The sequence below is a fragment of the Chaetodon trifascialis genome, chromosome 8 (genome assembly GCF_039877785.1).
Source record: "Chaetodon trifascialis isolate fChaTrf1 chromosome 8, fChaTrf1.hap1, whole genome shotgun sequence".
Lineage (NCBI taxonomy): Eukaryota > Metazoa > Chordata > Actinopteri > Chaetodontiformes > Chaetodontidae > Chaetodon > Chaetodon trifascialis.
Genome location: NC_092063.1, coordinates 5,830,016 through 5,843,238, shown reverse-complemented (window position 1 = coordinate 5,843,238; position 13,223 = coordinate 5,830,016). Strand labels below are relative to the sequence as shown.

The following is a 13,223-nucleotide window of genomic DNA, read 5'->3' as shown; positions in this document are numbered from 1 at the left end:
ACTTCAGTTCTTCTTCTGCACCTGAAATACCAGTACTGAAAGTATTGCATTGGTACCTAATTCATACAACAGTATAACACCGTAAATCACAGGCTGTATTTATAAGTTTGGATTTCTATTTTTAAAAAACCTCACAGCATCCTGAGCGTCCTTCAGGGTTTCCCCTCTCCTGCTGCCTGTGGCATTGAACGCCTCTCATACAGCTACCCTCCCCCTTCTCTGTAGTTTCCACACAGGGACAGCCTGCCTGTTTTCCTCAGGAGATGAAGTGCTCCGTGCTGGCTATGGACCTAAAGCTTCGCAGGTTTGTCCCTGGTGTTTGAGCAATTTTCAAATCCAGTCTCTTCGCTGCTGTTACCCACGTCTTCATCATCAGAGCAGCAGGAGCAGAGAGGAGAACAGGATGGGCTGCTGCTCTGCACGATGCATGCTGATCCTCCTGTGCTGTCTGCAGTTGGTGAGATGTTTTTCTCTCCCTCATATGATGCTTCGACATAAACACATCTGCTTAAACATCAGGACAGCTGTCTGTCTGTTCAGCTGCCGCTCACACGAAAACTGTAAGAACCGCGAATAAGAGCTGCGTTTTCAGTGCATTAAATCCCTGCTAAGACTTAATTATTGCAAAGGAAAGTTAATCTGTTGATGCTGTGAAGCCTCATTTTTTATATTGTTTCTGACTATATAAAATCTTCCATTTAAACTAAAGGCTGCAATATTTTAAGTCACCCAAACCAGCTTGAATGCAGGTAAACATGTTATTCTCTGTGGTGACTGATGACCTTCCATTCACATTGTCATTATTAGCTCAGATTTCTACATAAACTGCAAACTAAAGTGAAATAAAGTTGAAAATTAGAGCTGATTAGTCCTTTTATTGATTAGCTGATTACTCAGGGGAGAAAAACTCACTGGTGTCAGCTTTTCAAATGTTAGTTTTAGTATTTTTTCTTTGTGTTATGTCAAAGTAAACTGAGTGTCTTTGTTTTGGACTGTTGACGAAACAAAACAAGCAATCTGAAGACGGCTCATCTAAATTATTTCAGGCATTTTTAACAACTTTCTGATATTTTCTACACTAAATAATGCAGATTAATCAACATTGGGTGTAATTCCTGGCTGCAGCTCAATCAAACTGATATTTTTTGTGATCTGTGTTAATTATTAGCGTGTTGTATGTTGGAGGGTCCATGAAAAGCTGTGACCGCCCACCGCTACAGCCACCACAATGAAGGGCTGCACCCACTTTGTCCTCCTGCTCTGTGTTTCCCACCCTGCCCCCCCTTCATGAGTGACTGGGGCACCGACCTCAGAGGACACAGCACCACAGCCTGGTCTGTCTTTTCCCAGCATGCTTTGTCCCCCATGGCTCAGTTGCCTTGACAACTTTTAAGAATGAAACGGGAACACAACCTTGATGGACGCATGAGCAAGAGATCAGCGTCTAACAAGCCAGAGCAACACCGCCACACCTGAGACAGGCCGAAGTGAATCTCTTTTATGAGCCATCATAAGGGTCTCTAACTCTGTTTCTGCTCCCGTTGACCCCCCAGGTAACAGCACTGGAGAGGCAGGTGTTTGACTTCCTCGGCTACCAGTGGGCTCCAATCATGATCAACTTCTTCCACATCATCGTGGTCATCCTGGGCCTGTTTGGTGTCACTCAGTACAGGTCGTGCTATGTTATCATGGTGAGGGAACTGTCTGATTTTCTGCTGAGATTTAAAAAAAATTCATGTTAAAGCACTAAACGCTACATGTTGGTTTATACCAGTGGTTCCCAGCCTTTTTTGGAGTAGTTTAATAGTTTAGGAAATACACTAATTTGAGTGCGAGCTGGTTAGCTTAGCTTAGCCTAAAGACAGGGAACAGGTCAACAAGTCAAGTGGTAACAAAATCCACCAACTAAAAACTTCAACTACTCATTAGTTTTATCTTGTCTGTTTAATCAGAGCTCAGCGAGGACTCCAGAAAGTTAAAGCTAAAATAATTAAGCATAGTCTGGCACATAACCACCCGTAAAAAACAACAGACAAATCCACATTTTTACGCTTTAGAGGTCAGAGGAGGCTGATTTTGTTGCATTTGGACAGAGCCAGGCTACCTGTTTCCCCCTGTTTCCAGTCTTTATGCTAAGCTAAGCTAACCGTCCCCTGGCTGCATCATATTTAGTGTACTGACAAGAGAGTGGTATCAATCTTCTCATCAAACTCTCTACTAAAAAGTGAATACGTGCATTTCCCTTTTGTTTCGACAAAAGTGTGACATATGGTACATTTAAGGAGGACATGGATGAATACAGTCAGAAGAACAGGAAAAAATTAAATCTGCAAGCAGCGACGAGCGTGGCCTTTTCAAAATGTTTGGGCTTTAATCACAGCGCCACCATCTGGCTGACTGGACTCATATTTCTTGGGAAGCACTTGCACATCATTTCCAGTTATGTGACCGAGTTTCATATTTCTAGATCATTCCAGCTCACAGTAATTTGAGCTGCTGCAGCAGAAAAATAATAATAAGAAGAAATTGGCCCAAACACACTAAGATTCTGGGCTTCTGGGGCTTGAACCCAGAAAAGGAAAGAAACATGCAGTAATGAAAGTAAAAACAACTGCTGCGATATGCAGATTAAAGTGGAAGTTTATTGATCAGATATATGAGACGTGTGTGTGTGTGTGTGTGTGTGTGTGTGTGTGTGTGTGTGTGTGTGTGTGTGTGTGTGTGTGTGTGTGTGTGTGTGAAAGCATGTGTATGACATTGACAATGTGAGAGCTGAGTTGTTCTACATAACTGAAGGGGAGATCGACCATCACTGTCACCGCTCTTATCATTCATTTGAAGCATTTCTGGAGGGCTGAGGCAGTGATAGTATCCAGTATTTCAGAAGAAAAAAAAGCTAAATTTAGAAAAACATCCACAATTTTGTGTAACATCATTAATTTCTTTCTTTCTTCCCTCTTTTATCATCTCACAAGCATTTTGCTTGTGTCACATCAGAATTAGGACATTTGTTGGAAAAAGAGGAGGCCTGCGCTGCGCTGGGCTGAAGAACTGAGTTTTGCTCACCTCCTCTGTCGTGTTTTTGTTTCCTCAGTACCTGCTGTGGACGCTGCTGTGGGTCGGCTGGAATGTCTTTGTTTGCTGTCTCTACTTGGATTTGGGAGGCCTTTCAAAGGTGAGGCTAATGGTCATGTAAGTGTCAGATAATTAGAGACTCACGCAGCTCCAGCTCCTAAACACAGTGTTCAGCTCTCCACGTCTCAGGACCTGCCCTCAGTCACATGATTACACGCTGTGTTTACAGTGTGTTTCTGTTCTCAGTCACAACATATTTAGTTTCATGAAGGGACAGTAGCTGGTTTATGTCTCCTCTCTGCAGAGGAAAACATGTGGAAGTGCCTTTTGTTTTGGTCCTTATTGATAATGATGGCACAATTGATTAGTATTAGTGGTAGTGGTCAAAGTGGTGGCAATAGTACAAAACTGATGGTAGTATTGGTTTTAGCAGAAATTTTTAACTGATTATTTAGAAAATACATCAGTTCAAACGATCTAAGTTGATTGATTCTCATTCATCAAGTTAAAAACACAAAGCATTTGCTGGTTTTGGCTTCAAATACAAAGTTTTTTCATCATTAGTTGGTAATTTAAATATTTCTTTGACTGATGATCAGCCTGAGGGAGTAGTTTTAAAACGTATTTGTGATCTGAGAACTTCTTATGGGCATTAGTCTTTTTTTTTCCCACTTTATACAAATTTCGTGCAGTTATGCTTTTAAGCTTTTTGTAGTCTTCCAGTTTGGATTTTTACTGGCAATAGCTTGACTCTACAACGGCGCTTTGAAGAATTATCTTTTTATCTTTCTCTCTGGACTCACCATTTTGCAGCAAAGCAGTAATCCTCTGTCATTAAACACCTCTTAATGGTATTAATCTGTTTTATCAATTACATAATGATGTTCTCCCTTTTTTCACTGTGCATTGTTTTGCCAAGACATAACTCTGCGTGGCTTGAGAGAATAAGCAACAACATCAGAAACAAACTGAAGCCTGTTTTTAATAATTAGTGTGGTTTAAGATCCTTTGTTTTTGTGTTTGTCTTGATGCTCTTATGTTTATGTTTTAAAACTGAATCACACCTGGTTATGTGTTTCATTGAGGTTTTCCCTCCAAATAGAAGTAAATGAAATGGAAAAATCTGATCAATAATGAAAATAATGCTTTGTAGTGGACACAGACAGGAAGCCAGGCTCACACTGAACCATATCACAGGGATCAGCTGATCAGCAGCTCAGATTTCCCTCCCATCTCTTTTAGCTGTCCACTGCACACAGTGTCATAAAGCTTCTCCGCCTGTCCGTCCCTGCAGGACAGTGACATACTCTCCCTGGGAGTGTCGTCACACCGCTCGTGGTGGAAGGACAACGGGCCGGGGTGTGACAGTGACGGCCCTCCCTCTGCTGGGTGGCACAAGCAGCAAAACCCGGCGCTGACCACAGTGCTGGGCTGCTGGCTGGAGTACCAGTACATAGAGATCCTGCACTGCATCGTCCAGCTGCTCCTGTCGGTGAGTCTTTGTCACACATCATTAGCAGGATATGATACAAGTTTATTTTTTATCATATTAAAAATGATTATCGTCATCTTATTGTGAGTGATATGATGTGGCTCACTCAAAGCCTGTTTTATTGTCTGTTTTGCCACATGCACAGTTATGTACAGGACATATAGAGGACTGAAACGCTGTTTCTCTTAAACCTCAGTGCTGATACAGTACAAGTGCTAAACAAACCAATACTAGGATAAAGAAAACACAAGAAGTATCAAGAACTTCCATATTTACATGTCAGACTGGGGGTGGGGGGATGATAACAAGGCACTGATTAAGAACAAACACTGTGATGATTAACTGGTGCAAATGCGGATGAATCATCACATTAGTTCGCTCTTCAAGTGAATATAACAGAATTACTCAGTGATGCTTTTTAAAGCTCAATTGCAGAGCATTTAAAATTGTTTTAATATCAATAAATATGCATCTGCACACACAGGAATGAACTGTTGCCCGGCAACAGAGTCTGTAAATTGGGAAAGAGGCACGACATTATCACAGCGATCTCTAATAGTGTGTCACTGAGCCTCTCAGCCTGGCCTCTAGTCTCTGTTGTTATCTTTAAATTTAATGACACTGGATCCTCCAGTTTGTGCCAGTGACACAAATCTATGTTTAGAGAGCGAGTGAGATTCTCGAGAAGCCTCTCTGTGTGCTGCATGTAAATGAACATCTAAATAACAATCTAGAAAATCTTAAAAGTCTTGTCACGGTAGAAAAAAGCACAGGTATTACGATTAATATTAACAAAGCAGCTAAATCTAATTCCATAATTTTCTTATTTACACCTGAGTTTTTCCTACTGTGGCGTTAAAACGTTAAAATCACTGTCAGGAAAAAGTTTAAAGTATACTTCGGGATGAGTAATGTGCTTTGAAAACATACACATTTACACATTTTGGTGTGAATTTCTGTAGCTCCTGGGATTTGTTTATGCCTGCTACACCGTCAGCACTGCCTCAGATGAAGAAGACAGCTGTGAGTATTCTCCCGATCAGGGACTGAAACCACAGATGTTATTTATTCCACACACATTATCCATCAAGACATTTCAAAGCGTTTTATCTACAGAAATGCTCATTCCATTCTGTTTTGTTTTTGTTTGCACTGAGCTTGATTTGCTCTCTATCATTTATTTACGTTGCTCTTTCTTATTTTAGTTAATTTCATGGGGGAATTCCATCATCCATCCAAACCCTCTCAGTTGCTCTTCTAGTGAAAGACCTGTGGGTAGGTTTTGCACCCATTCTATCTAAATAATTTTCCATCTATCCAACACCTCATAAGTATTTCTCTGTATATTTTGCTTAGATTATAAATAACCACAAACACCTGAGAAGGAGCAGAAGAGGAAACAACTGTCATCACTTCAGCCTGATTGATAATAAAAACATCTGTAATAGATGCTGAACCTCACTGGACCCAAATACCAAGAGGGGAGTTCACTCAGACCTCAAATGCTAATCTACCTCTGTGTGTGTGTGTGTGTGTGTGTGTGTGTGTGTGTGTGTGTGTGTGTGTGTGTGTGTGTGTGTGTATGTGTGTGTGTGTGTGTGTGTCCACTTCATGTGTGTGTGTGTGTCCACTTCATTGTTAAGCACTCAAGTACAAAAGTGCGGTTTGTAAAATGTGTAAATTATTATGTCATTTGAGAGAGAAAAAGTGACCACCTTGTGACCTGTATGATGAAATAAAGCACGTCCACCATCAGCTTGTCTTAAGGTGTTGCGCACATCTCTTTATTGTTAAACATTTACAAGACGAACAAATGCTGTTTTTTTTCCTGCTCCTTAATATTATTTCTGATCATGCGTCTTCCTCAGAAACAAATACACTGCTTTGTCACAGTTTTATGACCTTAGGAGCTTAATTAAAGCTTCATTAATGAGAAAAATTTGCTTTTTATTCCGTAAATGTAACACGATCGCTACGGGACAAATCTGCTACCGCTGCTAGGTAGCCGCGGACGCGTCCTCAACGTCACCGACGTCATTTCCGCCTCGCAGACCCCGGATGAAGCTGCCATTGGGGCAAGTGAGCAGGGCCACCAAGGCTGGTTGGATTTTGATTTCACGGTGAGGGGGTCGGAGCGGATTGAAGCCCCGCTGGATTAATGTCGACAGGACGGTGCGGAGCGGCAGCAGGGCTACGACGAGCGAAGTGTCCGCGCCGAGCAGAGCCACCGGCTAACGGCCGCTGCTAACTGTGAGCAACTGTTAGCAAACTAACAGCTCCTCCAGCTATTAGCCTCTCCACACAGCGGAGTTTGTGCGGCTCGAACACTGCACGTCTGGTCAGGGCTTCAGTCTTAACACAACACCTGGTGGATGAATGATGTCTGCCGCTAGTATTGACCCTCAGGTAAGCAGCGAAGGTACGCTTTCCAGGTTTTTATTTCAACAGAGAGGCGAGATGTGCGGTGTGCGCGTCCCACTCTGAAGACGATGCCACCGTTTGCCAGCTAGTTAGCCAGCAGAGAGGGGGGTTAGCTAGAAAACTGGTCCACTGCTGGTAACCAAAGGCCTGGACCACAGCTTCCAGTTTGTATCTGACTGGTAAATGCTGGCACGACACACGCGCCCAGCGCTTTATTTATTTTTTTATTTATTATGTGTCTTGTCAGCTTCTCTGAGACGTCTAAGCATGTCAGTGTGCAGCTAGGATAATGTGTGATGCTTTGAATAACACTGGAGACCCATGGCAGCTTTCTCTGTGTCTCCTTCCACATGCATCCCTCCTTTTATTGTGACCACGAAGACATCGAAAGGACAAGATGCGAGCAAAGGTAAGAGAGACAACGTCTCCCGATCTTCCAGATGTGGCTGTAAAGATGTTAATCCAGTTCAGCACTTCATATAACACTTACCTGTCACCTGATATCTCACGTATCGTAGCCATATTGTCAACAGAGAGACTCCAGCGATGTCTGCAGAGCATTAAATATCGTCTGTGCATCCTTACGTATTTTGATCCACATGTCTCTTCGTAGCTGTGTGCAGTCATGGACATGCATCACTGTGAAGGCAAACAGCTTATCAATGGAAAACACCATGCACATTTCAGGTCGACGCCTGCAAAGGTTGCATGTATCCAGCAGACCACTGCTCTGCAGCAGACAGGATGATCTATTTTAAATCAGTATACAACACCAAACATCATGCATATCCATTGTTTTTTTAGTTCTCTGACTGTAACTTCAGTTCGACTGTGACCGGCTGCTCGCTGCTCTCTTACTACAATGCACGTGTTTTAGGCTTCACAGTCCATCATGGTTACTCGCTCCGGCTCTGACATGGGTTTGGTTTTCTTGCAGCCTTTCCAGTTTCAGTGCAGAATGGCTCCCTCCACCAGAAGGATACAGTCCATGACAATGACTTTGAGCCTTATCTCACCAGCCAGTCTAATCAGGTACTGTGACGCTCAAATTTTTTTATTTTCACTTGATTATCTCAGCATCTTGTTGCCTTAACAAGCTTAATTCTGTTTCTCTTTGTAGAATAACAGCTATCAATCCATGACAGACCCTTACCTGTCCAGCTACTATGCCCCCTCCATTGGGTTTCCTTACCCTCTCAGTGAGGCTCCTTGGTCTACAGGAGGTGACCCACCGATTCCCTACCTGACACCCTATGCCCCCCTCAGCAATGGGGACCATCACTTCATGCACGACACGGTGTTCGGGCAGCCGGGGGGGCTCAGCAGCAGCATCTATCCCCACAGGTTTAACTTTTTCCCAGAGAACCCGGCCTTCTCAGCCTGGGGCACCAGTGGTTCTCAGGGCCAGCAGACTCAGAGCTCAGCCTATGGGGGGAGTTACAGCTACCCACCCAGCTCTCTAGGAGGCACCTTAGTCCCTGATGGCCAAACCGGTTTCCATAGTGACACCCTGAGCAAGGCTCCAGGTATGAACAGCCTAGAGCAGGGCATGCTGGGCCTAAAAATAGGCGGGGATGTGACAGGAAGTGGCTCAGGTGTGAAGAGTGCAGGCTCTGTGATCGGCGGCGGTGGCGGCAGTATAGCTGCAGCTGTTGCCACGGGCAACGGTGGCACACCAATTGGAATGCCCCCTCCGAAACCGACGTCGTGGGCTGCTATAGCTAGTAAACCTGCCAAGCTGCAGCAACAAAAGACCAAGAACAAGCCTGGCACACCCGTAGCTGGAGGAGCTCTGCCTCCACCCCCCATTAAACACAACATGGACATTGATACGTGGGATAATAAAGGGACTATCACCAAGATGGCCCCTCCTTTACCCCCCCACCATCATCACCACCACCACCAACAGCCCCAGCTTCACTCCCATGCTCCCAGTCTCCTGCCCCCCCTTCAGCAGTCCCTGCAGTCAGCCCAGTCCCTCGTGCAGCAGATGACCATGCAGGGTCCTCCACCTCCGCCTCCACAGTCTTACCAGAACCACAACTCCGCTCCAACACCTCAGACCCGCTGGATAGCCCCACGCAACCGCAACTTGTGCTACGGGGGCGGAAGCCTGGACAGCAGCGGCTCCTCTAATGGCGGTGGTGTTGGCAGCGGAGGCGGAGGGGGCGGAGGTGTGCCTCCAGAGCTGGGAGCAGAGTCCCACCCCGTGCTGGAGAAGCTGCGAGCGGCCCACAGCTACAACCCCAAGGAGTTTGACTGGAACCTGAAAAACGGCCGCGTGTTCATCATCAAGAGCTACTCCGAGGACGACATCCACCGCTCCATCAAGTACTCCATCTGGTGCAGCACGGAGCACGGCAACAAACGCTTGGACTCAGCCTTCAGAGCTATGAACGCTAAAGGTCCCGTCTACTTGTTGTTCAGCGTCAACGGCAGCGGCCACTTCTGCGGCGTGGCCGAAATGCGCTCGCCTGTGGACTACGGCACCAGCGCCGGCGTTTGGGCGCAGGACAAGTGGAAGGGCAAGTTTGACGTGAACTGGTTGTTTGTTAAGGACGTGCCAAATAGCCAGCTGCGCCACATCCGCCTGGAGAACAATGACAACAAGCCAGTCACCAACTCGCGTGACACTCAAGAGGTTCCTCTGGAAAAGGCAAAGCAGGTGCTCAAGATCATCGCCCAGTACAAACACACCACCTCCATCTTTGATGACTTCTCCCACTACGAGAAGAAGCAGGAGGAGGAGGAGGTGGTGAAAAAGGTAGTAATTTCCTTTAGACTAATCACATGACACTTTTAAAGTAAAGGAGTAATAATAATTAGGGACTGTATAAAAATTATCTGTAAAAAGCTCACCTGGTACAGAATCATCTAATTTAAGATGATGTAGCCCAGCATGATGTAGTCCAGTCCTTCAACGTGTTAATGTGGTAGATTCAACTTAATAATCGCCCAAAAGATCCCCATTGGAAACATTCTGTCTCAATAGATCAGTAATTTTCAGTGTCCACCACCAAAACACACGATAGAAGTAAAATGAGTGATTTACAATAAATGAGGCTGTAACATATTTGACCGCAGATTCTATAGAAATAATAAAAATCAGATGTTAGATCTGATGATGTGGCCAAATGTGCGAACCCAGCTTCACAGCAGTTCGTGAAATAGTCATGAAATTCAATCTGCTGGATTTATGTACAATCGTCCTTTTTTTTTGTGATATGAAAACTTCCTGACCTGTTTTTTTTGTTAACGTTTAACAGAAATCCGTCTTTCTTTGACGTTAACCAAAGTGCTTTGTCGCTTAAACCCACCACAGACCGGGTGTGAATCCTGGATGCAGGCACCAAAATTTCTTCACTTAAGCTCCAGAGTGTCAAAAAAAGAAAAATGGAAAATTCATGTCCAAGTCCTCAAGATTAAATTCATGACTAGTTCACAAACTGCGGCGGTACGGTGTTGAATATGCGATCAGTTGTCTGTCTGGCTTTCACAATTACACCACTTACGTAATTCTGAGTCACATTTCAGGCATGTTAACAGGTGTGTTTTAGCTTCTTGTCTGACTGGGATTATGAAAATAAAGCCTTGAGAGACAGAGAGACGTCGTCTGTCTTCTGCATACAGCAAAACGATCCTTTACAACCAATTAACCCCCACACCCCTGTACAGTCCCTAATTGCCTAATTATAAGCTTGTTTTCATCCTTTCAATCCATTGATTTGAAATGATTACAGTATGTTAAAAGTGTGTTCGTCTAATGTCACCGTTCAGTAAGCCTTCGCATGTCTTTCCACAGAGCTATGAGCCCGCCTCAATACAGAGCCGATCCCGAATCGATCAGGTAAAACCATCTTCTCTGTCTCTGTGGGTTATGGCTGATGTTGACGTGCAGTATGTGTCACTGTTTGTGCGAAAGCACCTCAGATTTGCTCAGAATCATCAATAATGATATGACAGTAACAGTAATATGATCAAATCATCACAAAATAATTCCACTGAAAGGCTTTTTATGGTAACGCTGACTCACCCGTCACTTCTCTTTTTGATAAATATGATAAAAACATCACACATAATCCCCATTAACTATTTGCTCATTAGCTTGTGTTTGAGTGGCATACTGGCTCTTTATTAAACATTAAAGCACTTAATAATACCTTATTCTGGAGGTTTGAGCTAGTAAGGTTTGGGGTTATTAAAATCATAATTCATGCACAACAACTTCTTTACTAATCAATAAGCTTTAATTAGGAGGTTATTGAGGGAAAACTCTTAGCTAATGGCCCAGTTGTTGAATAATATGGTCATGCAGAATAAGGCATTAATAATTATAACTCTAATGATTAATAATGAGCCAATATTCTATTAATATGCATATTAATGAGAAACTAGTTAATGTTGAACATGTGTTCCTTAATATAAAGTGCTGCATGTTTGACTGATGTGATATTGATGAACATGTCTCTTAACTTCATGATTTCTTTGTTTTCAGGATCGTCAGAAGTGAACAGAAGACGGCTGCCGACGAAATTTAGATTTGAGCGGAAACACACAAGGACATAAAGAAATTGAAAACTAATATTTTTTTCTATTTAATTCTGTTGACTTCGGCCCACGTCAAACTTTTGACCCACACTGCTCCCGGTTCCCAGTCTTTAAGATGCGTGCAGGGATGAAGCTCGTTCCACCAGTTGAATCGCTTCAATAATATATATTTTCTTGTTTTTTCTGTATTTTTTAGCCTTATAAAACTCTTATCGCTCGCCCGGAACTTGCATTCTTAACTAAATATAAGTAACAAATATCTGCACGTCTGTTTTTGAAAATCTCTTGACAACATGCTGCTGATATTCAGTGACTGTTCACTTTGTGGTTTGTGTGTTGGAGAAATGTTAAGTGCTTGTATTGGTTAATCTTAACGAGTGACACTTTATTGACAAATGTCTGCTATCCGTGTGTGGCCAGTTGTATTTTATATTATCAGAAGAAAAAAAAAACTTCTATAAAGCCCCTTTTTTTTCCAATGTGAGGGGTGTCTTACTTTGGTGGAGGAATGTGTACACTGAGAGTTTCTGTATGCATAGACTTAATCGTGCAAGGTTGTGACGTTAGAAAGCGTAAATGTTAGAAAAATATTTTGAATCACCTGGCTTACAACTGATTTTAATTAGCATTAAAGTGCAGGAGTTGTGGGCTTTTGTGTCTCCAGAGTGGAGCCTTAACATTTCTTTTCAGCGCTAGTCTAGTAGAAATAAAATTTGTAATTTTTCTTTTTTTTTCTTTCCAGAATTGTACCTCAAAATTTTCAGCTAGAGATTCAGGGAAAAGACGTCCAGAGATCAAACGCTCTTAAAGGTGGTCCCTCTCTTTCTTATTTAAAGGATGGAAATACAAATATACTGTATGAGTTCCGGTTTTTTCCACACAGAACTTGCTTTGTCTCCCTGTTACAGTGACTTTTAGTTCCCTCTGTTCCCCGCTGTTCCAACAGAGGTCTCTGTTTCTGAAATTCTGGAGGAAATGTAGCATGTACTGCTTTTAAAACTCAAGCCAGGCCTGTTACTTTTTATTTCATCTTCTCTCTTAACATAATTATAATCTCGGCATTCTGCTCATTTCCATTGCTATAACCTGTCCACATCATCCTCAGAAAATGTAAGCTTTAATGTACCGACATTTCTAACTGAGGTCGCCTCAAAATGTTTAACTGTAGCATTATACTTAACTGATTTGTTGTCAAGTGTATGAAAACCCAGAGACTAGCCTATATGGTATATGTTTGTGACTTTTTTTTTTTAATTGCTTGCCGTATTGTGTGTATGCAAGAGTGAAAGAAAAGAGAGGGAGTATGATTGTGGAGCAGTCAGAGTTATATTATTGGAATATAGAAAATTTATGCAAAAAAAAAAAGGTTTTACGTCATCCCTGAATTAAATATCCATTGTATCAGAGATCACTATCACATTCTTAGATTTGATCATGTTCATTATTAAAGATATACTTATCTGTAGTCTGAGGCGTTTTTGTGACTGAATCATGTTTATGTGTGCGCAAGTTTAGTGATGTCGTCGGAAATCATGAAATTCACTGAAGTCTCTGCTGTTAATGACCCCCTCGATTTGGACAAAGACACATACAAAGTGCATTTACTCAAGTATTTAAGCATACATTAGAAGTACGTGTACGTTTCTGCTCCACAAATGCTGTACTTTTGTACTCCACTATATTTGTC

General features: G+C 42.8%; 2 protein-coding genes across 3 annotated transcripts; both read left to right on the top strand.

Moving 5' to 3' along the window:
* Window positions 1-217: 217 nt before the first annotated feature.
* Window positions 218-6,331, top strand: nkain5 (sodium/potassium transporting ATPase interacting 5). 2 transcript variants are annotated; one of them, XM_070968886.1, is made up of 6 exons: window positions 218-457; window positions 1,554-1,691; window positions 3,095-3,175; window positions 4,370-4,567; window positions 5,530-5,590; window positions 5,924-6,331. In XM_070968886.1, exons 1-6 carry the CDS (start codon window positions 404-406, stop codon window positions 5,932-5,934), a joined length of 543 nt encoding a protein of 180 aa, XP_070824987.1. In that variant the 5' UTR covers window positions 218-403; the 3' UTR covers window positions 5,935-6,331. The 2 variants fall into 2 exon arrangements, with proteins under 2 accessions (XP_070824987.1, XP_070824988.1); XM_070968887.1 differs by lacking the exon at window positions 5,924-6,331 and adding an exon at window positions 5,773-5,903 and having other exon boundaries at window positions 234-457.
* A 269-nt stretch (window positions 6,332-6,600) lies between these two features.
* ythdf1 (YTH N6-methyladenosine RNA binding protein F1) lies at window positions 6,601-13,001 on the top strand. Its single transcript, XM_070968711.1, has 6 exons — window positions 6,601-6,973; window positions 7,370-7,397; window positions 7,926-8,020; window positions 8,109-9,752; window positions 10,791-10,835; window positions 11,484-13,001. The coding sequence occupies exons 1-6, from the start codon at window positions 6,944-6,946 to the stop codon at window positions 11,496-11,498; spliced, it is 1,857 nt and encodes a 618-aa protein (XP_070824812.1). The 5' UTR covers window positions 6,601-6,943; the 3' UTR covers window positions 11,499-13,001.
* The last annotated feature ends 222 nt before the right edge of the window (window positions 13,002-13,223 follow it).

Coding starts and splice junctions, on each gene's coding strand:
- nkain5 (XM_070968887.1), top strand. CDS start 404: ATGGGCTGCTGCTCTGCACGATGCATGCTGATCCTCCTGTGCTGTCTG. Junction 1,692..3,094: donor GGTCGTGCTATGTTATCATG/GTGAGGGAACTG, acceptor TTGTTTCCTCAG/TACCTGCTGTGGACGCTGCT. Junction 4,568..5,529: donor TCGTCCAGCTGCTCCTGTCG/GTGAGTCTTTGT, acceptor GAATTTCTGTAG/CTCCTGGGATTTGTTTATGC.
- ythdf1 (XM_070968711.1), top strand. CDS start 6,944: ATGATGTCTGCCGCTAGTATTGACCCTCAG. Junction 6,974..7,369: donor CCGCTAGTATTGACCCTCAG/GTAAGCAGCGAA, acceptor GTGACCACGAAG/ACATCGAAAGGACAAGATGC. Junction 8,021..8,108: donor TCACCAGCCAGTCTAATCAG/GTACTGTGACGC, acceptor TTCTCTTTGTAG/AATAACAGCTATCAATCCAT.